Source organism: Molothrus ater, chromosome Z, assembly GCF_012460135.2.
Source record: "Molothrus ater isolate BHLD 08-10-18 breed brown headed cowbird chromosome Z, BPBGC_Mater_1.1, whole genome shotgun sequence".
Taxonomy (NCBI): domain Eukaryota; kingdom Metazoa; phylum Chordata; class Aves; order Passeriformes; family Icteridae; genus Molothrus; species Molothrus ater.
Window position 1 is genome coordinate 15,315,623 of NC_050511.2, and position 24,590 is coordinate 15,340,212.

Consider the following 24,590-nt stretch of genomic DNA (forward strand, 5'->3'; position numbering starts at 1 on the left):
CGCTGCAGCAAGCGCCGGCCCCGCCGCGCCGCCAGGGACCGAGTGCGGGTGCCGCCGCCGGCTCTCCGCGCTGTGCTGCTGCCGCTGCTGCGCGGCGATCGCCGCTGCTGGCGGGAGGGGCAGGGATGTGAGCGGCAGCGGCCGGGTCGGCTTGGCCCCCCCGCCCTCTTTTTTTTTTTTTTTTCTTCCTCCTTTTTTTTTTTTTTTTTCCTTTTTCTCTCGCCTCCAAAAAAAGACCAAACCAGCCAACCAACCCCAAAAAACCCAGAGGGCGTGGGGGGGGGGGGGGAGGGTGGGGGGATCCCGTGTCGCCGCCGCCACCCTCCGTTGGATCCATTGTGAGGAAATTGCCATTCGCCGGCAGCGGCGGCACATCTGGGCGGGCGCATCTGGGCAAACAACATCGGCTCCCGCCGACTGCCTCCAACGTCCTCCAACCGGCCGAACGGATCTCACCGTGCCGCCGGAGAGGCTCCTGCTCGTCAGCCCCGGGCTCCTTCTTTCGGGCTGAATCTTAAAAAAACCCTGGCAGCGCGGGGGGTGGGGTGGGGTGGAAATAAAGGCTGCTATTTTTTTCCCCTGGGATTTATTTCATGGGGATGTGTTCAAGACAAGAGAGGATTCAGAAGGATATTGACGTTGTGATCCAAAAGTGCAAGGCGGAAAAGGACTGCCTGTTTGCAGGTGAGTTTGTCCCCGGGCGCCAGGTTGGCGGCGCGGAGGCTCCCGTCGCCGCCGCCGCCGCCGCGCCCGCCCCGGACCGCGCTCCCGCCGTGCCCGTGCCCTTCGCCGCCGTTCCCGGCCGCGGGGCCGCTCTCAGATCCCGTCTTCCTCCTCTCCTTCCGAGGGCATATGAGGGCAGAGGAGACCGGGCGCCGGCTGGGAAGGGGCGGGCGGGGTGGGGGGGCGGCATCCCGAGGCGGGGAGCGGAGCGGCGGCCGCACGCAGCAGCCCCGGAGCGTTGGGGCGAGTCCGAGCCCGGCGCAGCCCGCGCGGTTCCGCTACGCGGCTGCTCCCGGGCGGCCGCCCCCGGTGCCCGGCCCCAGGCCGGGGGCACACCCAGGCGCACACGGGGCCCGGTCGGGGCCAGCGGCTCCCTGGGGATCGGCGGTGCCGGTGCGGTGCCGGCGGCCGTGAGCCGTCGCAGGAGCCCGGCTGTCGGCTGCCTGTTGCCGTGTGTGACAATGGAATTCCCTGCCGTTGCCATAGCACCGGGCACTTGTTGCGAGGGGCTGGGGGGAGATGCTGCATTTCCTCTGGCTCACCCCGACTCCCTGTCCACCGCCCCCGTGTCGGGAGCTGAATGCTGCTCCGTAAAGCCTCGGCTACTTCAGCCGAAATAAAGACAAGTTGTAATAAAGCAGCTCTTTGTCTTTCAGATTTCAGGTACTCAGACTCCACCTTTACCTTCACCTATATTGGAGGCTCCAAAAGGTACTTTTTTTAACAGTAATGACTCCATTTCCTGGTGGCAGTAAAATGCAGTGGTTCAATAACGTGGCAGGTTTTTTTGTTTCCTTATCTTTTGCAAGGATGATTAAATCATCAGCCTTCGTGCAAACGTAAAGTGAGGAAGAGGTGTGGAGGGAGGTGATGAGAAAGGTGATCCTAGTCGTCAAAGGCTCCTTCCTTAGAGTCCTGCTCTGTGAAGCTTTTTATCTTTGTTTTTTTCCTCAATTTATGTAGAGATATAGAATTCCTGCCAGATGTAAACCTAACAGAAACATTGCAAAGGCATCGATGTATGGTGTAAAGTTAATTGGTGTTAAAAAACTGGGAAAAGTTAAGATTGTAATAACAAATAGGCCAAATTTCACATCAGCCGCTTACTTCAGTGCATGAGAGCCATATTTGGTCCCATGGCAGATGCAAGGCTGTCTGCAGTTGACCAAATTAAATTCCTGAGACATTAAATGAAATGTCAGTATTACCTAGAAGGCTAAAAAAATGCTGTATTGAATGTTTTAAATAGTATTTTTAAGTAGATCCCAGCTTGTGGTCATAAATTGGATTGAACGTGTACACATTTTCAAAATATATTTCAGCATTCATTTGTTGTACGTGTCAGTTTTCAAAAGGAAATATATGTAGAAACTTGAGCACATTTTTCTGCTTTCCCTGATTGTTAGTTATAAGGTGCTAAAAGAAAATTGAATGGTAAGTTGGTCTCTTTTAGCTAGATTTTTAAAATTTGATGTAGCAAGAAGTTTTGCTTTTATTTTGGGTTTTTTTTTTAGATAATTCAGTTTCTCTCTACCTTTGTCAGTTATTTTTCTTTTGCAGGGTTCATCACATTAAAGTACTGCATTCTTTTGTATTCTTTGCAAGTGAGCCTGTCAGTGGAGGCAGCACTCCCACAGCCATCAATGCTCCCTCTGTGCATACTTTGGGATCTGGCTGTAGGACCAGGCTCCCAGATGGTCCCCAGGCTCTCAGGGCTGCTCAGAAAAATGTTTTCCCACCTCACTACCCTACCACTTCCTACTAAAGGAAAGGACAACTTTCATTTTCAGTGAAGCAGAATATTTCACCCAGTATCTGACAACCAATATATTTTTGGGTTGGTCATAGTATACCTTTGCCTTTAGTCTTTTAATATATGCTTTGTTTTGGTGTGGTTTTAAGACAGTTTTGAAAGGATTGATACTGAAACACAGGCTTCACGTGACATAAGCACCTTAGCATAGGCATGAATTCACAAATCCTGAGAGGTGTGGCTGCTCACTTTTGCAAGCAGGGCCTAGATCTGGTGGGCTACGGTGATAAGGAGGGAGAGGCATGTTAATTGTCATGAAAGGCAAGAAAAATGTGGAATTGTAAGTTCATAAGTTTTGTTTTAATAGATAGAAAAGAGAAGAATGTAATCAATAAAGCACTGTCATAGCAAAGCATAGTATCAGTTGGATAAATGTGATGAATATGATAGGAACTATCTACCATGTTTGTAACCCTATGATAATGAAACCACAAGTTATGTAAGATCTCAGCCCCTAAAACTGTACCTTTCATATAAGGAAACAAAAAAGGGTGGATGCCAGAATTGTAAAAGTATAAAAGCCTGTGTAAAATAAACCACAGTCAGACATGCATATGGAGGTGCTAACCCCTGCATGTTCTCTTGGCATCAATAAAGATGTGTGCTTTTCTTTACAGTATCCGCTGTGGAGTAGATTCCTTCAAATCAATACAGTAAAAACTATTTAACAGAGACACCATTTATCATTTAACTAAAATGACTGAATTTGAAAGTTGCTTTCAACTGTTCTCTAAACCAAAGATCATAGAAGAAAACAGGAAGTTAAACCTGTCTATTGTTTCCATTTTCTGAGCTCAATAAAGTGAAAAGCCTAAGGGCATAACTGATGGCAAACAAACTGGTTTATCAATGTTGAAATAAAGTGTTGGCACTTGCTCAATGAGAAACGGAAGAGGGCCTTATATTCCTCAGCCTTGAATTTAAACAGGGGTCAGCATTTGCTTAGGAAATTGATGACTGAAAAACAGTCTCAGGACCTTGATGATTCAAACAGAATTGAGAAACAATCGTAATGCTTACAGAAATTGGTGGAAGTGGGTTGTTACTTAGAGCACACTCAAATTCCACTTTCCTTTAACATTTTAAGCACATTAAGAAAGCATACTTTTAGAGGAGGGTTTTGTGTTCTCTGTGTTCCCTCCTTGTTTGTGTTGTGATTTAGGAAGTTGTTCTGTGGTATTCCTGGTGTACAGTGGTGTGCTGAGTGGCAGGCTTACGCCAGTAAGCTCTCATACGTATAAAGTGCGTAAAATGAAAGCTGTTCAGAAAAAAACTTCAGCTTCGTACATCAAAGGTGTGTGAGTGGTTTCTTCTTAGAGGAGGCTCTCGTGGAGCAGCAGCAGCTCTACTGCAACGTGTGCAGCATTTGGGCAAGTCTCCAGTAAGGGTCAACAGCAGTGACTTATACATGGTGACAGTTCAGGAGAGCTCAAGGTCATCCTAGGACCCTCTTTCTGGCCTTTGGGTATGAGCTTTTTCTGCTGACAATGCTGCAGCTGCGCTCTTCCTGAGTGGTAACACCATTTTCTGGTTATTGCACTCAGGAGTTGTCCCAAAATGATAGACCCTCTTTTAGATCATGGTCATCAGCCAGTGGGCCCTGTTTCAGATACTCAGCCCGATGACTTTTCTTTTTCCAGTCCACAGGAGCCACAAGCATTAGAGTAATGGGCAGAGCAGTGGATGTTCACTGAATGGATATTCAAACCAAGAAAAGGTCTGAATGAATAAGAGTAGAAGTGGTGTGTAAGAAAGATTAAAGTATTTTAGTACTCATTATTAGCCATGCCTGTAACTAAGAATTTTTCATGCTTTGTTTCCTTTAAATATTTTTTTTAGGTCAGTGTGTAATACAGCCTTGGTTTAGCCATGGTGGTTAGTTACATGGAAGAGCAGAAGTCCTTGAAAAAAGGCAATTTGTTTGAGAAGCAGGATTCTTTGGCAAATGACGATACTAGCAAGTTAAATATCTCTCTGGGTTTTCCTCAGCATACTGTAGTTGCCTCTAGTGCCCATTTTGTTTGTTTATCAGTGATCTTAAATTTATAAACCCAGAGCTAGATTAACAGTACATCAGGGTAAGTCCATGTAAGTCAGTCTAGTCTACCAGTATTATTTCAGTTATTATGAGGACCTAAGATTTATTTATGCTTTTTTCCTTCAAACTGCTAAGTTTATCTGTGTGAGATTTCTTTCTTGGGACCAGCTTCTCAGGTTTTATCTGATTTTCCCCTTGTTGCTTGGATTGATTGAATAGCCTCTTCCTGCACTTTTGAAATATTAAGGTAGTACATAAGCATGCTGCAGATCCATCCAAATAGATAAGTCTGATACAGAGGACATTTATTATTGCTTATGTGGATTTAACTTGTAATCCCATAGTAAATTAGTAGTAGTTCAGACAATCCTTTTAGAGTGTATTCCTTAATGCACTGTGTTCACGCTTCCAAATTATTAGATCTGTTTGTCACTACAGAGATGTGACCTGTTTCAGGAAGGTTGTAATTAGCAATTTATTAGTTAAAGCATGTCTTCATGCATAATGTGGGCACTAAGTAGAGGGCAAATTGTTTATCAATTTAATATGTTTTTATTTCATTGTCAGAAAGCAGTAAGTAGGTTGAGTTCTTATAAAAAAAGGTGTTCAGCCAGGTGCTGTGACTGTGCAAGATTTACTCTCCTTTAACTATATCAAGAAGAAAATTTAAAAATTAGTAATTTTTTTTTTCTGCAGGATCTAAAACAGATATTAAATTGTGAACGTGTGGAGTTCTCCATTTTAAAAGAATCTCTAGTTTCCTTTTTCTGTCCCTGTATGAAACACTGTTCCTCCAGAAACCAAGCAGACTGAACAGATCTGCTGATCTGTCATCTTTCAGATAAAAATGCATGCTGCCCTGAAGTTGTTTTCAGTTTATATGTCATTTGACATGCTTTACATAGAAACAGTGCTTGGTTGTCCTGAAAAAAGATATTTTCTCTTTAGTATTTTTTCCACCCTGCTCTTTTTTTTTCCCTGAGGCTAAACAAGGACAACATATCAGTCCTGAAATACTTCTTCATTCAAATACGTTCTTAACTCTCATTGGCAGTGAAGGACAATGACGATAAGGTTGTGCATGAGAACTAGTAATGAGATCTAATACTGCAGCATATTGCAACTAGGTAACACCTGAACATACAGATTAATTTTGCCAGCAAAGTACTCATCTCCTATTCCTGCAGTGGACTTGGGTTCTGCCTTCTGTGCTTCAGCACAGTGATTGTAACAGTGGCAGTTCTGAAAAAGCAAGGAAATTTTGGTCTGGAGTGCTTGTTTATTTTTGCTTAAAATAATGACAGTTTGTTGTCTTACGTAGTTTTCATTTTGAATATTTGGCTTTTTGTGTTTTATTCAGGAAGTTATTGTAGTATCAGACGCTCTCATGTAAAATGAAGAGTTACTTTCCATTTCGCTGTAGTAGTGAAGCATTTCACAGATAGGGAGCTGTGCCACTGAAAGAGTGACTACCATTGCTTGTAACTATATAGCTAGAGATGAAACCACTATCTGCAGTTCTAGCACATTACGTCCACAAGGTGTTTAAACCACTTGAAAATAAAATAGGTACAGATAACCTTTTTCTCCCCTTTTATGGTATACTCTATTGATTCTTCTGTGGATTTATAAAGCTGCCTACATGAGAGATTCCATTTGGTGAAGAATTTTGAGATTCTGGTGTAATTCTGATAACACTGAAGTCTTTGGTACGCAAAGTTGTAAAGAAAAACATGTTTGGGTAAATAATACATATCTTGATATTGATGTTCACTTTATGTAAAATACAGGAAAAAAGAGAAAACTGAAAAACAGTTTTTAAACTAAAACATAAAATTGTGTCCAACAGAAAATCCCAAAATGAAGCACATTTATTTGGTTGGTTTTCTTTATTTCCAAAATCATGTAGTTTTTCCAAAATCAGTGTCTTTTGGATTGGGCTCAGCTCCTCTGTCAGGTTTGTTACACGGCAGTGTGCTTACTGGCTGTGTCAGGATTGGAAGGGCAAGGTTGGACTGTTCCTTTTGGAAACAGTGGTAGCTTACATAAGACGAAAGTATGGCTTACGAAAGTGAGAACTTGATTTTAATGCAATCCATTGCCCTGACTGGTTTTAGTTTAGATGCAATCAGTTTTATGCAGAGCCGAGGAGGCACTGGTGCAAGCACAGTTCATCTCCTGGTGCTGATGGCTGTGTATGACTTTTGTGTTCAGGTTTTAGGTAGGTAATTACATTCCTAAAATCTACTCTTGCAGTAAGAGAGGGGTGAAAACTAGATTACACACCTTTTACCTAGCCATCTGTTAATTGCTGCTTCAAAATACCTGGAAATTTCTACATCTTTCTGTTTAAAATTTCCTATCAAATATGGCTTAACATTTTTTGCTGTTGCTGCACCATTTCCTACACTGTTTCCATGAGAGAGAATCTGTGGTATGAGATGGGAATCTAGTTTAGCTATAACATGGGAAGAATTGTGATTTTCATTTTTTCACTAAAGATTCTTTAGATAAGATAATGTTGAATACAGCCTTGGGTACTCAAAAATAGCAGTTTTGGGTCAGGCATTACTTAAACTTCAGGTTTAAAATCTCTCTCTAAGACAAGTATTTTTCATTCTACGAGCTTCTGTTAATATACCTTCATTCTAACTTTGTACTACTTCTAATATTGTCTGTGTGCAGTACGTACATGAAACCTATCCATACATTCCTGTAGACAGTTTTTTGTTAAATGCTGCAAGAAGTTCACTAGGTGTGATTTAACAAATTACTCATTCTAGAAAGAGATCTAGTAGACACAATAGTAAGACTGCATCATTAAGTCCAATGCTGAAAGGTTGTGAAGAGCAAAATTGCCACTACCATTCTACTCAGGGTGATACTGAGCTCGCCTTATTTTGCTGGGTTTGTGTCTGACAGCTCCTTCTTACCTTGCTGTTAAAAAGTCTATCTGAAATTAACTCTGTCCCCAACACTGCATCATGTAAAAAACATATACTCCAGGGAGAGCATGATCTTGTGGAGATCCTGTTCAGGCCTGGTGAAGCAAGATGCTGTCCTCTTTCTGCTGCCTACTGTACTGATACTAAGAACAACTGCTTTAAATTGTGAACCCCTTCCTTTCTGTGAGAAAAATGTTGTTTTAGGCATTTAAATTAATGGTCTAGTTTTCAGAAGTGTCAAGCTGCCACACCACATAGCAGTCTTGGTATTAACATGGGTTGTTTAGCACGTTTTAAAAGCGCCACCATTTTTATTGCAGGTGTTTTTGCCATACAGATGAATGCACTGTTTTTTGAATGGTTTTCCAGCATGGAGTTGGGGAAAGTGCTTGAATGTCTTTACAGAAAACAATTTCAGTGACTTTTTTCTCTACTTTCATCACATATTTTAACATATTAGTACCTAAAAATAAACCTTTAGGCTGTCACTGTTAAAGTGCTAATGTGGTACGACAAATAAATTTGAAAGCAGAGTTCACTCTGCCAAAATTAATTTAGATAATTTTCCTCTATATTAGGACTAATGCCATTTCTGCCTTTTCCTGTTAGTCTCTACTAATTTGCCATATATTTCAATGCTCATAAATAAAGATCTGAAGATACCTATTGGCATATTTTTTTCCATGGATTACTTACTGTGTAGACCGTGAATTCTCATTTGAGTCAGAGTTTAACCACTCCCAAGTCAAAATAGTTTCAGCACCTAGAGTGAAAGTAAATTTAAACTTGCTGGGAGAGTTCACTTAAAACTAAGAAAGGGAAGAAATGTGAGTAAATCTAAAAAATGTCCAATGTATAATTCTGTTTCAGCATTAAATAAATCCTATGGAAGAGGACAGTTTATATCCTCCTTGCTACGGGAGGGTGAAGATTTTTACAGGTATTTCATGGAATATGCCTCATCTGAGGAAAAGCTCCTTTTTAATGACAAAATTGACTCCTTAGGGTAAACCTATTGTCCCATGTAGCAGTAGCTAGAAAGTCTTACTGAAAGAAGAGAGCCCTAACAAGGTACAGAATTAACATCTCCTTCCCCTGAGAGCCCTCTGCATGCTCACACAAGATAGCATCCATCCCACTTCTATGGGCAGAAGAGCAAGAAAGTGCCTTGAGTAAGGAACACGGGCAGTTGTCTTCTCCTGTCTGTCACAGAGGATGGTGGCATATCCTGGCAATTAGGATGGAACTGAATTGTTCTGAGGGAAAGGCCTGTAATGCTCAGTGGGAGCCTGTCTGGAGCCAGGAATTAAGGGCAGAGAGGAAGCTCAAAGAAACTAGCTAACCCTTCAGATGTTTCCTTCCAGCCTCAAGGCATTGAACAGAAATAAAAAGGGCAACAGCATGTCACCTGGATAATGAAATATACTGTTTGCCAAAACAGAGTGCAAAAAATGGTCACATACCATTTGTAGAAAGGAGTATGTAATTAAAGGATAAATTCCTTTCGGATTGTGTAGCATTCTGCATTTCATCTTGTGCAGGCTCCTATCTTCAAATCTTGTTGCTTTAAATAAGTGTTCCATTTTAAGCTTTTAGAGAAGATTTTTTTCACATTGAGAGCCAAGCTAGAAGACAGCATTGCTTTGCACCATTAAGATGTCATCTTTCTGCCCAAAAAGGTGTTTGTGACAGACACTGGTTGCTCTGAAGTAGAAAAAATAGTCTATGGATTAGACACAGTATTTCAGGTCATTAGCTTTTCAGCAAATTACTTTTTCTGTGTGTGTGTGTGTGTGTGTGTGTGTGTGTGTGTGTAATCACTCCTTCTTGCTTATTCTTCTTCCTTAATGCTGAAATATCATCTTGGATAGGGAATTCTCACCCCAGAATATTCACACACACAGTAACATATTAAAATAATTAGGATGCTCTTCTGTCCATCTGGAGTTGATAAAGGTGTTGAAACCAGAAAGAATTCCATTGTAATAAAAGTACCTGTTGATAGTCAACTTCTTGATCTGATTTACAGCTCTGAGTCGAGAGTAGTTCTGCTGATGTGATGAAGCTCACTTGTGTGCACAGTGATACTGCTGAATATTTGACTTTTTGCTGACTACTCATAGTGAACAGTGATTTTTTTCATATGAGTGGGGGAAATTCTGAAGACCACAGTTCTGTTTTCTGTCACCTTTGCAGATGTTTTCTCATTTTTGAGTACTTTTGTGGATTGGAGAGCTGCAATCTATCCATGGAAAAAACTCTGTTTCATGCATGCTCACCAGGTTGCTGATGTTGCCGAGGGCACGGACAGATGGGCAGTTGTCAAACTCCTGCTCCTCTGTCTTTCTAGGCTTAGCATCTGAAAATCTGGTTGTCACAGAGTCATCTTTTAAGAATGTAATCTTCTGGGCCACATGAAATGCCTCTTTATCTGTCATTCAGCCAGAATCAGTATCAATTCTTAAGCTGAGTCTGGAAATGGTTCAAGATGTTTTTGTAGGTATAACCCATTAGTTGAAAGAGAATTGATGATTTCTTCTCAAGAAATTCAGTGAAACAAGTTCAATGAAAAAAACTAAAAGGATCATACTGATTTTGTGTATATTGAAACTGTGTGAAATCTGGTCATTTCAATATATATTTTTGCTACAATGGAAACATAGGAAAAGAAAGTTTTACAGTATTTCAGACCAAAAAAAATGATATTCATGTATTAAAATCTTCTGGAAAACCTACTTGGTTTATACTGTAGAGCAGAAGTTATGGGCACTAAGAGTAGTCTTCTGTTACAGACAAGGACTTATATGAAGTAGTTTACTGTTTTAATGCAGTTCTATGAATTTTCATGAACTCTTTCATACATAGTTGTAGCTGTAGTAGAGTTACAGCTGAAAACTAAACATGCTAATTCTGCTCTTTTAAGAAAGTATAATGTTAAAGAATTTTGCTGTGAAGACTTTTAACCATTCTGTAGGAGAAAGCTTTTTAGACTTGGCATAAAATTTCAGTGCTAGGATTTTGTAGGCTCATGCTGAAGGAGGACTACTGTTCTGTCAGTGGGTGACAAGTTGGATATGTTTAAGTGGCAATATGGAGAACATAACCTTTGCCTTTGCTATGCAGTCCTGCTTTCTAAATGTTCTCTGTGCCAGATTTAGCTGTTGATGGAATTTTTACAGAAAACTTCAATGTTGATTAAAGCATTAAGTAAAATAACATGGGGTTAACACCTACCAGTTCAGTTTTTTTTAAACTATTTTGCTGTGTAATCTGAGGACATTTACAGTTCCATGTTTTAGCTGTTCCATTTAATTTGTTCATTTTGGTGTTCTATTTTTAAATGGTGAGTTGTGAGTGATTCTAATACTTCCTTGGTTTTAGCTAGATACAGTGAATTAGAAAAATTGCATTCTCCCTGTGAATCATAGATGGGGAGGAGGCAAGTACAGGGAGACTCCAGGCTCTTTTTGTACCTGAATTTACATCTCCTTCATAATCATTTACTTGCTATGGTTTGTCCCTCTTGTGATGAATAATTGCTTGTTGTGCTGTTTCTGTGTTTAATTATCAATGATTAGGTATTAAAAAATATTACTTCACTAAAATGTATGCCTTTATTTAAGACATGAAGAAACACATTCATTCTGCAGTTCAGCAGAAAACTGACCTTTGCCAAGGGCAGCAAACATAAAGAGATATGTTGGGTAAATATATATCTTCTATATCTAGCTCTGTCTGGCTTCAAGGCAGATATGGATGTGTGGAAGATGCTGGCCTCCCAGGGGTCTCCTAAGGATTAGGCATTGCTGTCTGTGAAGAGAACAGGAGTTGTAGTTAAATGAGTCAGGATAAAAATTACAAAAGCTATTGGTTTTATGGAGCACATAAATCGATCACCATTTGGGGTCAAGAAAAGCTGGCTACAGTCTTTAATTATTTTCACCTATTAAAAAGTCACAATCAGCCAGCAGCACAGTGAGTCAAGTCTTTGACTGGAAGACCACTGTGAAAGGTGGCCTGTCCTGTGTGGCATGGCAATTTCTAAAGCACATTTCCAGCATATCTCAGTGTGTGTAAGTTGCAGAGCTTTTGACATAAGTACTGAGCAGATCGCAATATATTGCTGGCATTAATGAGTGTTTTGTCCTTCTTGTTGCTGCTTACAAGATGTTCCTGTCGTTATTTTGTTACAAGTTAAATTCTCTGTCGTACTTTTTGTGATGTAACATTATTACCATATTCTCAGCTAATTTAAATTGACAAATTGCCATGGAATTTGGTGAAGTCATGCCAATTTACAGCATTGCGGACCTGTCTATAATTGTATTCGTCTTGTTAAGGAAGTGTAAGTAGAGCAAAGCTAAATATAAATGTTATCTTCTTTGACTTCTAATAGAAAAGTTTAGTATATTCATGATTAGTTACATACCAAAGTGAAATTACACATTATTTGTGTTTGCATTTAGGTGACAAGTAAGGACAAGTTGGATAAAGGGAGATACAAAGTATGGTTTTTAGGAATGGCTTGTATTGAAGTGGGGAGGACCAAAATGGTGCAGAGATGCCTGAAGTGATAGGGACTTGAGATGTTCTCCCACGCAGCAAACAAGTTTTCCCAGCAGTGTGGCATTTGAGTCTGAGGTTTGCATGTGCTGCAACTTGTAGGCGAAGGCCAAGACGCCACAGTGGTCTCTTTGTCTCTTTCTTGGTTTTCAGTGCTAAGCTGAACTTGGCAAAGCACTGACCAGTTTGTTTATAATGTTGGTGGTCCCATGGGATACCCCTGGCACAAGGAAGAGTTTATCCCACAGGAAATACCACCTCTGCATTCCCTCTTGTGCAGTAATGATGACTTCAGTCTGCAGAAGTTAGAGAAGGTTTGACACCAATTCTGGCTATTTTCATTTTGTCTATGCCACTGGGGAGCATAATCTCCTTGCAATTGTCTTCCTATTTCTTCCCAACTTGTAATTTTCCACCTTCTTTCTTACAGCCTTTTGTTTTCCAGAAGTGATTTATTCTACTGATTTATTCTAACATCCTGATTTATTCTAACATATATATATATATATATATACATAGCATACTGATTACTGATGTATTCTAACAAAAACTTCTGGTTGTTGTGTTCACATTGCTGAAGCAGACAAACAAAACAGACATGAAACAGTTAAACAGTTACACAAGTGTGCCATGAAGGTTAACAGCACAGAGCAGCTCTAGACCATGCATCTCCCAGTTCTTTTCAGTTTAGATGTAGATTCTGAAACACTTGTTTCAGTTCTTTGGAAGTTTCACTAGAATAACGGATGCACATGTTAGTTGCTGTGTGGCTAGGAAAAAATCCCCCAGAAATCACTGCTGAAATCATTGCAGCTGCTGCCTGAGTTGTTTGCTGGGTAGGTTTAAAAGTCCTTTTAAGCTGGGGTGTTTTTGTGATTTGTGTTGCACCTAAGTAAGTCTAAACTTACTTAGATGTTCGGCAGTGGTATGTATTTCTTTAACTGTAGATGCTGCACAGGTGTAAGAGGGAATTTTTTTCTTGAACCAGTAGAAGTTGCATGCTTTTATCATGATAGAAATTGTAAAATAGAATGGCAAAGGAGATGAACCCAATGTTGCCTATGTGGTTACCCATTTTTCATATTACAGGCTCCTTATGCTTGAACAAGCAACCTCTGTAGACCTTTGTGAGTTTCTCTCCAGTAACTATTTTTTAATTCTGTTCCCCTAAATAAAGGCAATCTGATATTTTGATCAGTAACAATGCATGGTTCATTAGGTACATGGTACTCTTAATTGTCACTTTGGATGCTGAAGGTGTTCACTCACAGTACTCACTTTGGCGAACATGACAAATGTTCTTTTCATGTATTTGGTCAGTAATAGAACTGCTTGATAGTGGCTTTTTAGTCACTGTAATGTTTGAGCTTTTACTTGGTTGGATTCTGATTTGATTTATAATAGTATAAGTCACAGTTGAGTTATTTGTCCTGTTAGTGGAGTCCCGATAGTGGAGTTTCACTAGTGTGAACTGCACACCTTGGGTGTGATTTCTTTAAGGGTCAGGCTTGAAAACCAGGTTTGCCTGTTGTGCAGATCACCAGCACCAAAGGCAGAGGGTGGATGAGGTGTGCCCTCCACACACAGGACCTGTAGTGCCCAGCAAATCTGCTGGGGGGTGTACCAGTGTGTACAGCTGGAGGGGTGAGCCACAGAAATGGTGAGAGTGTGAAACTCCTTCCTGTGCGTGCACCCTCCCCGAAGGCTGCTCTGTCACACCTCCCTTAGTGCACTGCCATCCACCTGCAGGGACTGTCTTTTTCAGAGCTGTCAGAGCAGGACAGAGAGCTGCCCCAGGTGATCCCTGCTGTCTGTGGGACAGAGCCTGGCAGTCTGCCACGGGAGCCTGCACTTCCAAAAGGCTGCTCTCCTCCATTCCCAGGGCAAGTGGGACTTGAGGACTAGTGGCAGGCTGGCAGATAGCAAAACCCTGCAGGGCAGTTTGGTGGAAGTTGGGTCAAGTAAAGTAAAATTAACTTCTAAAAAATAGTATTGAGGCTGGGGGAAACCTTTTGTTGTCAGCAAAAAGCTTGCCAGGCAAATAGAAGGAATTCTGTAAGTTCAGTATCAGTAAAATCTGGGAAGGAAGGAGTTGAAGAAGGATCACAGACTCTTTTTATTGCCTCTGCTTCCCAGAGGTCTTGGAGTCCTTCAAGTTAAGCATAAAATATTTGCTACTGAAGAGGAACTATGCAGAAAGTATCTCTTTGGCATTGCTAATCTTATGCAATAATCCAGCAAGAACCAACCTGCAGCACATGCAGCCACTCCAGACCATATCCAGTGTGTGCACACACATTGATTTTTGGCAAGTGGTGTCAGCTTTCTTGTTAGCTTTCCATCCTTTCTCAGAGGATTTATAGATCTGAATACATCTGAGCTCTTCATAATAAGAATTTTTCCCCTTTAATTTTTTTTTTCAAATCTGTGTGGTTTTTTTTTAAATACTCATGCAAATGAGTTTTGCCCTTCATTTCCCTGCTAAGTTGTCACAGTGGCCCTGAGGCTGGCAGAGGTTCTGCAGCATTGCTCAGGGTGTTGCTAATGTGTGGCTGAAGGTGGAAGATCCTTGTCACAGGAAGAGGTTCACTGTTTCCTCTTTGTTGCTGCTTCTGTTGCATGAAGGACTACAGAGGTGAAATCAGGAGGAAGTAGAGCAAAGAAAGACCACAGGTCAATATTCAGCTCTGTTACACCAGTTTAAGCTGCAAGCCTGCCTGTGTGGGGAAGGCATCTTTATTAAAGAGATTGTGTTACACAGCAAAGACAGAGTAAGATGTACTTTCCTCTACAATTAATATATGTTAAAGGACAATAAGGACAATGAAAAATATCTGTTTTCTCATTATCTGTTTACCTCTTATTTTCTTTGAGTTATTTTAAATTTATTTTTAATGGCAGTAAATAATTCTGGCAAGAGTTTGAAGCCGAATGTACTACGTGCTATAGTAATGTTATTTCCTTAAGAGATACAATGCCAGGCTTTGTATTATTTTAATCTAAAGGGCTGGGCATGACTAATACCACACTTCATTCAAACTTTCTACCTAAAGTTCAAAAAGTAATATTTTTGCATCTGACTGATGTGTATTCAAGGCTCAGATAAATAAAACAGTTGAGCTGTTTGTTTATACCCCTAATATCCTTAAGCTCCTTGTTGGGTGCAGCCCATAGCTCTGCAGTGGCACATTATGCCAGTGATGGGGACATTAGCTGCTACTGACTGAGTGAGAATCCTTTACAGCTCTCAAACTTCAGTGATTTCAATGTCTCATGATTGCAATATGCTTATGATGAACTAACTACATAATATACTGTACTGAAAAAATGCTTGGTTGGTGAGGTGAAGGCTGAGTGGGCTGGGGTGATGTTGGAACTTTCCTACCTAGATTGTTTCAATTTTGAAGTCAATTGGTCAGAACTGCTGAGGTTTTTATTATTGTAGTTGATAAATTTCAGGAGATAATCACAGAAACATTTTCATTTTGCTGCTGATCAGTATGTTGATTGAAACAGAATATATAAAAGGTTTCTTCATTTAGCCTGATCCTCTCCACCTCTGGACTGTGAAAGGAAACTGATGAGATAAACTAAAGAGAAAGCACAGTTTAATTTCTTTTATATGGTCATTTTTTACCTTTACTGTTCCATTTTTTCAGTTAAAGTTTATTGGAGTAATTCAGGAAAATATTTAACTTCTGTCCAAATTTAATTTAGAAATAATCTCACTTATAGTTTAAATTTATTTGATTATTTCTGTAGCTGCAATCATCTGCATAAAGGTGAAGCAATGATACTGGCTTTATTTACACTCCATGAACCTAACCCAGTGTATCTATGTGTGTATCTTGGCCGTCTGTCTAGCTAACCACCCCCCACCCTGCCTTATGTTTAAGAGTAACATGTATGTATTTACAGAGGCTCAAAGTACTCTCTGATTCCTTAATATAATTTTCATTAAGTTTGACCATATCACATGGTCAATGTCATCAATAGCATTTTGAGTAATTCAGTTTGCATTATTTCATAACCAGCTGCTTCACAGTTACATTTAGTAAAGTGGCAAAATGAGCCCGCAGAGATGTCTTACAAAACAGCATGGTAGAAACATCCACCTTTTAAAATAAAATCTTATTTTTTACTTTATTTTTCCTTGACAGTGAAGATGGATGAACATGCCAAGTAAGTGCCCATGTGCTAGTTAGAAGGCAGTGGGACATTTGGGTCAGAGAAGCTTACACTTGTTGGTCTTTTGAATAATTTGAAAAGTAACTTACTTAGGTCTTAGAGCACCTATCTCGTAAGGTTCTGGAAACCTTTCTCTGGTTTCCTGTGCACTGCAGCTGACAGTATGAGCACCCAGCTCTGGATGGCACTGTCAGGGTGCTGAGGAGAGGCTTTGCAAAGTTGTCCAGTAGGAAAAGCTGAGAGGCTTGTGTCAGGACTTGCGCTCCCAGGGAATTTAGGTACTTGGCTCCTGTCTAGAGTGATGTAGTGGATGCCATGGGACAGAGAGAGAGAAATGGCAAGCGTGTCTCACAGCGGCTTGTGAGAACTTTTAGGGAGTTGTAGGGACGTGATAAGTTGTTAAGTATAAACAATCTGCAGATGGTGTTTTTCTACTTAGTCTCTCTGTTCTTTTCAAGGACAGTGTATGAGGAAGATGTTTTTGTCAGTTAGCTAATCAAATAGAATGTATCGTATCACTAAATAAACTGTGTGGTTCTCTTGAATAAAGCCTTCTTTGCTCTTTCTACAAGACTGCCTCCTGCAAGAGTGACAATGTAGCATTAGGTATCTGTGCAGGCCCTTTTTGTTTCAAAATATGACTAAATGTTTTGTCCTAGTGGTTGCCCTCCATTCACTGGTGTATAATCTGATCTGTTCCCAGGGTAGAGGTGTCAGGGTGCTCAACTGTGAGACAACACAATCCAGCCCCACAATTAGGCTGTACCAGCATGAAAATAGAGCCTAAAACTTTATTAAAGCCTCTGCGTTGTCAGGTCCTTTCTCATTTTTTACCTTTTACTATTTCTAAACTTGGGCTCAGGATCCTAAATCCTTTTGTAAGGATTTTTGGGTGTGACTAATTGTGCAGGGCTGTTTGGATGCTGGCAGCTTAGATGAATGCTTTGGAGCAACAGCATAGGTGCTTGGTGGAGGCAGCTGGTTAGGAATGGAGATGTCAAAGACCTTTTAATGAGCATTCAGTCTTTGGTCTCCTGGGTCATCTAAAGAGTTCTGTTGGTGAAGTGAAACTCAACTGACTGAGTCAGTTGACATATGTTCCTGTATTTTTCAATGGGATTTTGGTCTAAGTTCATCTTTTAATACAAAGCAGTTGTGAGATTTGTGCCTTTCTGTGGTGTTTTGAGTAAAATGACAGTGCATGTCCAGCATACTCGCTGTGTGAGATTCAGGTGCCCCTGAATTGTGACATCAGGCCTTTGACATCCTAAGATACATTTCACAGATGACAGAATTTTCTGGGTTGAAAGGGACGACCCACAAACATGGTAGAAACATGCTTGATCCACAAGGATCCTCAAGTCCAGCTCATAAGTGAATGGCCCATATGGTGATTGTATTTAATCATTAAAGAAAAATAAGAGTTGATTTTTTTTCCCCCCACACCAGTAAAGTCTGTGCATTGTGATCTCCAAATCTATATATCTCATTCTACAGCTTCACCTCAGGCTGCCTTGGTACAGTGTGGTTTATAACCTGTTTCTGCTCTTGTGTGTTCTGCTCTTCTGATGGTATGTTTTAAAAAGGTTAGAGATAATGGAGGAGAAGGTCTGGATGAGTTTGTCTTTCACAGCTGGGTATTGCACTGAGGACATAATGTAGCTTATGAACTCAAGATCTCTACCATATGAATGCATATAGTTGCATCCAGGTATTTGAAATTAATGTTTAAAGTGGTATCTAATGGCATGGGGAAAAGTGACATACCATTGCATCAGCATGAATATCTGTGGCTCTCGATGAGAAGTGCTGTTGTACCAATTTTAAAACAATATGATTATGCAGATCTTGTCCTAATGTAGCTTTGGTGAATGTCTCATGGCTCAGTGAGTGCTGTTGTCTTGTTACAAAATCTACAGATGAAAAGGTTTAGTGACATTAGGGGTGTCCCAGGCTTTACTGGAATGCTTTGGGATATTTCAGGAATAATGATCTTTAATTGCCTTTCATGTCCTCACACCTTTTGGCAGCTAGGCAGATTGGAAATCTGACATGGCAGCATAGCTCAGACTAGACACACAAAACCAGTGCTCAGGTGGGTGTGCTGGAGCTGCCTTACTGACTGGGAGCCAGGTATGGGTGCACAGAAAGGGTTAATCAGGAGCGAGCACTGAGAAACTGAGAGAAGGAAGATGGCTGGCTATTAGTAGAAAGGGCAGGGGGAGTGACAAGGAGATAAGCATGTGATTTGGAAGGGGAAATGGAAAGATAGGTGTGAGAGCTTGAGTCAGAGAGAAAATGACGCCAGTGTGAGCATGTGAAGAAAGACGGTGTCTCAGGGAAAAAGAAAAGTAACACTCTTGAGAAAAAAGGAGAGGAATGTATTATATTCTAAGAAAATGTAGCATTCCATATTGATAGGCTAGAAATAAAGGGAAGAATAAACTTTGGTGCTTTAGGGAGAAAATGGACTACACAACGACAAAATTGAGTAAAAATCAGAATCTGTCAGTGCATATGTATTCAGTGCTGCTCTGTAGGATAAGACAGGTTTTTTCAGCATGTATTATGGAGAGACGTCTGTATGGATAGATACCTGGAACATCATCTTTTTCTTAATATCACGTTCTTGATATAAAGCTTGAGGCCTCCATGTCTGGCAAATAAGTATATATTTTTTCATGTGGGTAAAAGGAAAGTCTTAATTAGTCTCGTTCTTAGAAATAATTGTCCCAGTTTAGATTTTACTTTTTTAAAAAAAGAAAACTAAAGATAATCAGTTGGAGGAAGTGCCCCCCAAACATTACAGTTTGAAAAAATTGTACAATCTTTATAATGGTGGCCATGATCAGATTCAAATTTGGATTTAATTTAATTTGTGTCCCTGTAACTTGTAAGTGTGATTGCAAACTAATATAGTCACTAGATATAACTCCTGGCTGAACTAACATTTTCATTTCAGGCAAACAAATTAAAATTGAGTTAATTATACAAAACCATTTGGATGTAAATAGTGTAGTTTTCTTATTAAAATACTTTACTTTCTTGTCTTCAGTCTGAAAACAAAATACTTGCATATTTGCACGCATAAAGTTGAAGCATTTGTAGTGCTTGTAACATCTGTCAATGGGATTTTAAATAATGACTGTAATCCAGATTCACATAAATTTACTCATATAACAGGTTACTGCAGGGAATGATCAGATAAGGGTTTGCAATGAGGCCTGTGGTCATGCCTTAGGATTTTAGCTTTTATATTTTTCATGTATTTGTTATGCTCCAATTCTTTAGTGTATGACACTAAAATCCATATCAAGTGTTAGCTACTGCTTTCCCATTTTGGTCAGACAAAACAACTCCTCTCTAGGCCTGGGAATCAAGGACACTTCACTCTCTCAGGCCCTGAGAAATGCAAACAAAAGTGAGTTGAGGGGGAGCAAACTTGCAGTAAATTACTTCATTACCTGAAGCTGTAATTAGAAAATAGACTCCCAATATGCAAATGGGCCGAACTTATAAAAGTGTGAAAACCTGTGACCCACCATCCATTTTTGGGTGTAACCCCTGGGTGGGCTCTGTCTGCCCTAAATGCACCTGAAGGCCCTTCAATAAGTATTACTGCTTTTTATGCTCTTAATTTTGTCTTCCCTCTGGTTTTAGGTAGTCCCAAAAAGGCACCAGCAGCAGTACATGGGAAATATGGTGAGCCACATGGGGTGTCGGTCTGTTGCTGGTCTGTAATGTGTATTTTAAAAGCTATCACAGTATTCCAAAAGTAACACCTGAAACAAGCCTGGTTATCATTGAAAAGATGTTATCCTTAATGGTTTTCAAAGTTCCTTCAAAGCTGGAGATGCACAGTTGTTCTCAGATGTGCAGGAGTTAAAATGGAAAAGGGAGATAAGAAAAGCACATCTGGATGTATTTGAAATTTTACTTAAGTACTTGAAGAGCTGCTGTATGAAGTGCTGCTATATGAAATCCAAGCTCACAGCATTTACTGTTAGGAGCATCCTCCTTTTGCTGTCCCAGTGAATACCATGGGGCAGCTCAGCCCCACAGGGCACTGCCAGTCACTTGCTGGCCCCAGCCAGAATGACTTGGGGTTGTGCCCTCTCCTAGACTCTTGCCCACCCCTACCACTTCCTTGGTGCTGTATAAACTCTGCACAGCAATATGTAGAAGAGCCCTGTGTTACCAGCACTGGTTTTAACAGAATCATGGAATGGTTTGGGCTGGAATGGACCTTAAATAGCATCTTGGTCCAAGATGGGTAGGGACACTTCCCTCTACACCACGTTGCTCAAAGCCACACCCAGCCTGGTGTTGAACACTACCAGGGATGGGGCATCCACCAACTCTCTAGGCAACCTGTGCCAGTGCCTCACCACTCTCATAGTGAAAAATTTCTTCCCAGTAACTAATCTAAACCCACTGTCTTTTAGTTTGAAGGCATTCTTCTTGTCCTGTCCCTATCTGCCAATGTAGAAAATCACTTTCTGTCTTTTTCATAGGTCCCCTTCAGGTACTGGAAGGCTACAGTGGGGTGTCCCCAGAGCCTTCTCTTCTCCAGGCTGACCTTTCAAATCCCTCAGACCCTACTCATATGAGAGGTTGAGAGGTGCTCCTAGCCCTGTGGAGTTTTGTGGCCTTCTCTGGACCCACTCCAACAGGTCCACATCTTTCTTGTGCAAATGGTTCTTCAACATCTTTCCAAGGAACATGAATTTCCTGTTGATGTTTTGCCATCTCCTTGTTGCAGTCTCCTTCAACCCTACATGAAGGAGTTGGACTGGTCTCTTCTGGTCACATACCCAATACAGCATTGTACAAGCTATTGTGAAGAAAATTAACTCGAGCCCAGCTAAAATCTGTACAATGCTGTACTTTCACATGTACAATTCAAGGAATAGGTAACACATAAGCTAATAGGATATGTGTCAATCTGCACTGACACTGGCAGTTCTGGGAGTTTCTCTTCCTCCAGGAAGAAGGAAATAATTTGGTAATTATTCACAGCTCAGCAAGTCCCTTTCTGCCCTCACTAACAACATGTGAATTGTGAACTATTTCCTTGGAAATCAATAAAGTTTGGACGGATTATAACAAAGCAAAAAGAATAAACTTCTTTCACCTTCTGTATTTTCTTTCTCACATCTTAGACTGCAGATCAGTGATCCTTAATCGGAACCATTGCTACTTACCTATTTTTGCATAAAATCCTTAAAATGTTTTAAAGTGAATTGAAACATATTAAACAAATACTTGTATCTGTTCCTAAGATTTCTTTAATTTCTATCCCTCATGTTTCATATAGGTCTAGCCACTAAATCTGCATGAAATTAAACTCTGGTGAAATGAGACACCAAATGCACTTCTCTGGGTTCAGGGAAATGAAGTCAGGTTGGGACATCATTGTGCTTTTTATTCTTCAGAGGATTTGTTCACGTGACCAAGAGCTATTTTCCTTTACCATTTCACTTTAAATTAAATGTTAGATCACTTCTGTTCAATAGACATAGGAAAGGATATGTCTGAGGGAGAATATTATTTAATTCAGATCTTCTTTCTTACTTCAAGACTTCTGGTAGCAATGGCAACCCAGAGATACATAGTACACCTGAAAGATGACTGACATTTTAATGTCATGTATTTAATCCATCAGTGCTGAGACACTTCAGAATTAAAATATATGGTTACATTATCTGTTTATGTTTCCTAAAGAAAAGAAGAGTGTCTGATACGCATCTTTAGAGCATCGACAGGCTGTGGGTTAGAGGCATCTGTCTCTGAAGGTAGCGTTGGGAATATCAACACCCCAGCTCCCATCCTTTGAAGAGTTTTCCTGTTTTCTGCAAGAGGAATAAGGTGTATGTAAGTGGCAGCTGCCACTGCTTTTCTTAACAGCATCACTTCCAAATTGTTAAAAATCTGCTGCTGAAACTGCGTGATCAGTGAGGTCTGTAGGTAGTCACATTTGCAGGCAGAGCAGCAGCTCTGTTCCAGCTGTGCAGAATGCTGTATCTGAAGGGGAGGGAGGGTGTACTGGTCATGCTCTTAGTGTGCTCTTTGCTTGCATAGGAATCCCAGATGTATATTTCCTGTACCAAATGTTAAACTCCTAACCTTTCTCCCATTTAACCGTAAGTGCTCAAATTCTGCTGGGAATGTGGCCTCTGTCTATCTGTAGATAGATATATGTTACTAAGTCTTTGGGTTTATAAAATACTGCACATATTTGGCTACTTTTCCTGTGAAAGCTTAGGCCCTTCTTGCCAAAGTAGTTCTCAATATTGAATACTTCTCCTTTCATGAAGACTGTTTCTACTACCACCTTTTCTGCACAGAAGGCATTTTGTGTTGTAAATGTTGTTTTGAATAGAAATAGAAAATAGTGTTAGAAATACTTTGACAGGAACAGATTATTGTATATCCTGGAGATGCTCAGAATGTGGATTCAGCTGATCTTCCTTAGAGAAGTGAAATGTTCCCAAGTTATTATTTTCTCCTTTCATAAAGAAGTCTACCTGGTCATCCATGGTGGTTTTGAAATGCACTATTGTCTCACCTTTGACCAGCAGTGTCTCCCTAGCTAGATCAGGATCTTTCAGACAAGCAGTTTCTTGGCCATGTGCTTTAATTCAGAAGAGGCCTTTTAGAAACAGGTCAGATGTGGTACTAGCTTCAGCTCTTGACTGTTGTGAGTCCTCTTCCAAAAGCAAGGTAGTGGGGGTGGCAGTGAGAAAATGGTAAACCAGGACAGTGGGTTGGATTCCAGGACAAAGCAAGGAAAGCTGCAGGGCTGCTGTTAGCTCTGCTTGGTACTGTGCAGACAGTAGGAGATGGTGTTTGGGTCATATAATAGTAGCTTCTGCCTTTCTTTGGGTTTTGTAGAGGCTGCCACTCTTTTTTTTATTTCCTGCATTCCCTGGGAATGGCCACTCTGTTGTGACCCTTCCACATTTGGAACCAGCTAGCCTACAGGTCATGGAGCACCTGCTGATGCCTCAGACTCTGCACTGCTGATTAACATCTGTTTCCAGACCTTCATTACCAGGGAATTTTTATGCTTTAATAGGTAGCTGTTGAGTGAGAGGTGAAGAAAGCAAGTAGAAGGTAGGTTCAACATGGGTTTCTTGTCTCAGTTTTGCTTAATTTAGCCCATATTATACACAGGGGCTCACTGTCTTGTTTTCTTTGCTGCTGTGAACATCCTGTCGCCTTGAATCAGGGTCAGGTTCTTTTCTGATGTATAAGCCTCCTTCCTAGATTCCAGGCTGATCTTGAAACTTGGAGCTTGCTGGCTTGCTGAAAAACCCTACTTCAGCCTGACTTTGGCTTGGCACTTCTGTCTGTGTGTTCTTCCCCTCAGTCCCCAGAGATCACAGAATACAACATTGGAGCCTGGAGTCTTTATGCTGTTTCCAAATTATTTATTTCGAGACTTAACACTTTTTCCAGAGAAATCAGAAAAGCCATTGTGTGTTGAAGTAACCATGCTCATTACTTACTAGCTCTTAATTACTGTGTTGGCTATTTTTTTCTCCCTGACAAATTAGTAGTTGTTATTTCTCTTCTTTTAGTGGAAGGAGCACAGGTCAGTGTATTTTGAGAGTGAAAAGCAGCTTAGACATAAAAATCAAGGCAGTTCATAAAGGCAGAACAGAATTCTTATATTTTATGCACACAGATTCACCCACAGCACTGCAGACAGCATTTTCAATTTTCACTTGTGCCCTCTCCTTCTTTCTTTACCATTTTTGCCATGCTTTCAGTTTTTGTGCATTTTTTTTGTCTGTAAAAAACTATAGGCTTAAGATGCCCAGTGCAGATACTCTTTTTTCCTCATGCTGTCTCTCTTGTGTGTTGCCTCTGCCATCTTGTCCTCCTTTGGATTTTATGTGCCTACATGGAGACTGTAAATTTGGAGGGGGGTACTCCTAATACTGTGCAGTGCTCACTTCCTCTAGCTGCAATAATTGTCACCCACACAACAAACCCCACTTGGAATCACAGAGGTCCTGGGTCTGTGGGCTAAAAGAAAGGCTGAAACACTTGTTGGGGAAGATGATAGCTCTGTGTAGCAGTTTTGAGGAAGGAAACTATCAGTTTCAAAGGCGTGTATGGGCAGGACTTGTGTTGCCAGAATTAATGTGATGAGCACAGAAAATGTGTAGTTGTTTACTTTACATGGTGACTTCACAACTGAGATTTGGCTGAAAGATTAGTATGTTCTAAGCAGCAGAGTTCCTGTTTTGTAGCACATGATATACAACTGTGTTGGTAAAATATTATATCCTTTTTTTGTGTCTCTCTGCTG

General features: G+C 40.6%; 1 protein-coding gene across 2 annotated transcripts in view; it reads left to right on the forward strand.

The window, feature by feature from the left end:
- Window positions 1-330: 330 nt before the first annotated feature.
- PARP8 (poly(ADP-ribose) polymerase family member 8) overlaps window positions 331-24,590 on the forward strand; it is a 124,625-nt gene continuing 100,365 nt past the window's right edge. For both annotated transcript variants that reach the window (XM_036403034.1, XM_054517876.1), the window contains exons 1-2: window positions 331-684; window positions 1,380-1,434. In XM_036403034.1, coding sequence (XP_036258927.1) covers window positions 594-684; window positions 1,380-1,434 — 146 coding nt within the window. In that variant the 5' untranslated portion in view covers window positions 331-593. The remainder of the gene's footprint in view (window positions 685-1,379; window positions 1,435-24,590) is intronic.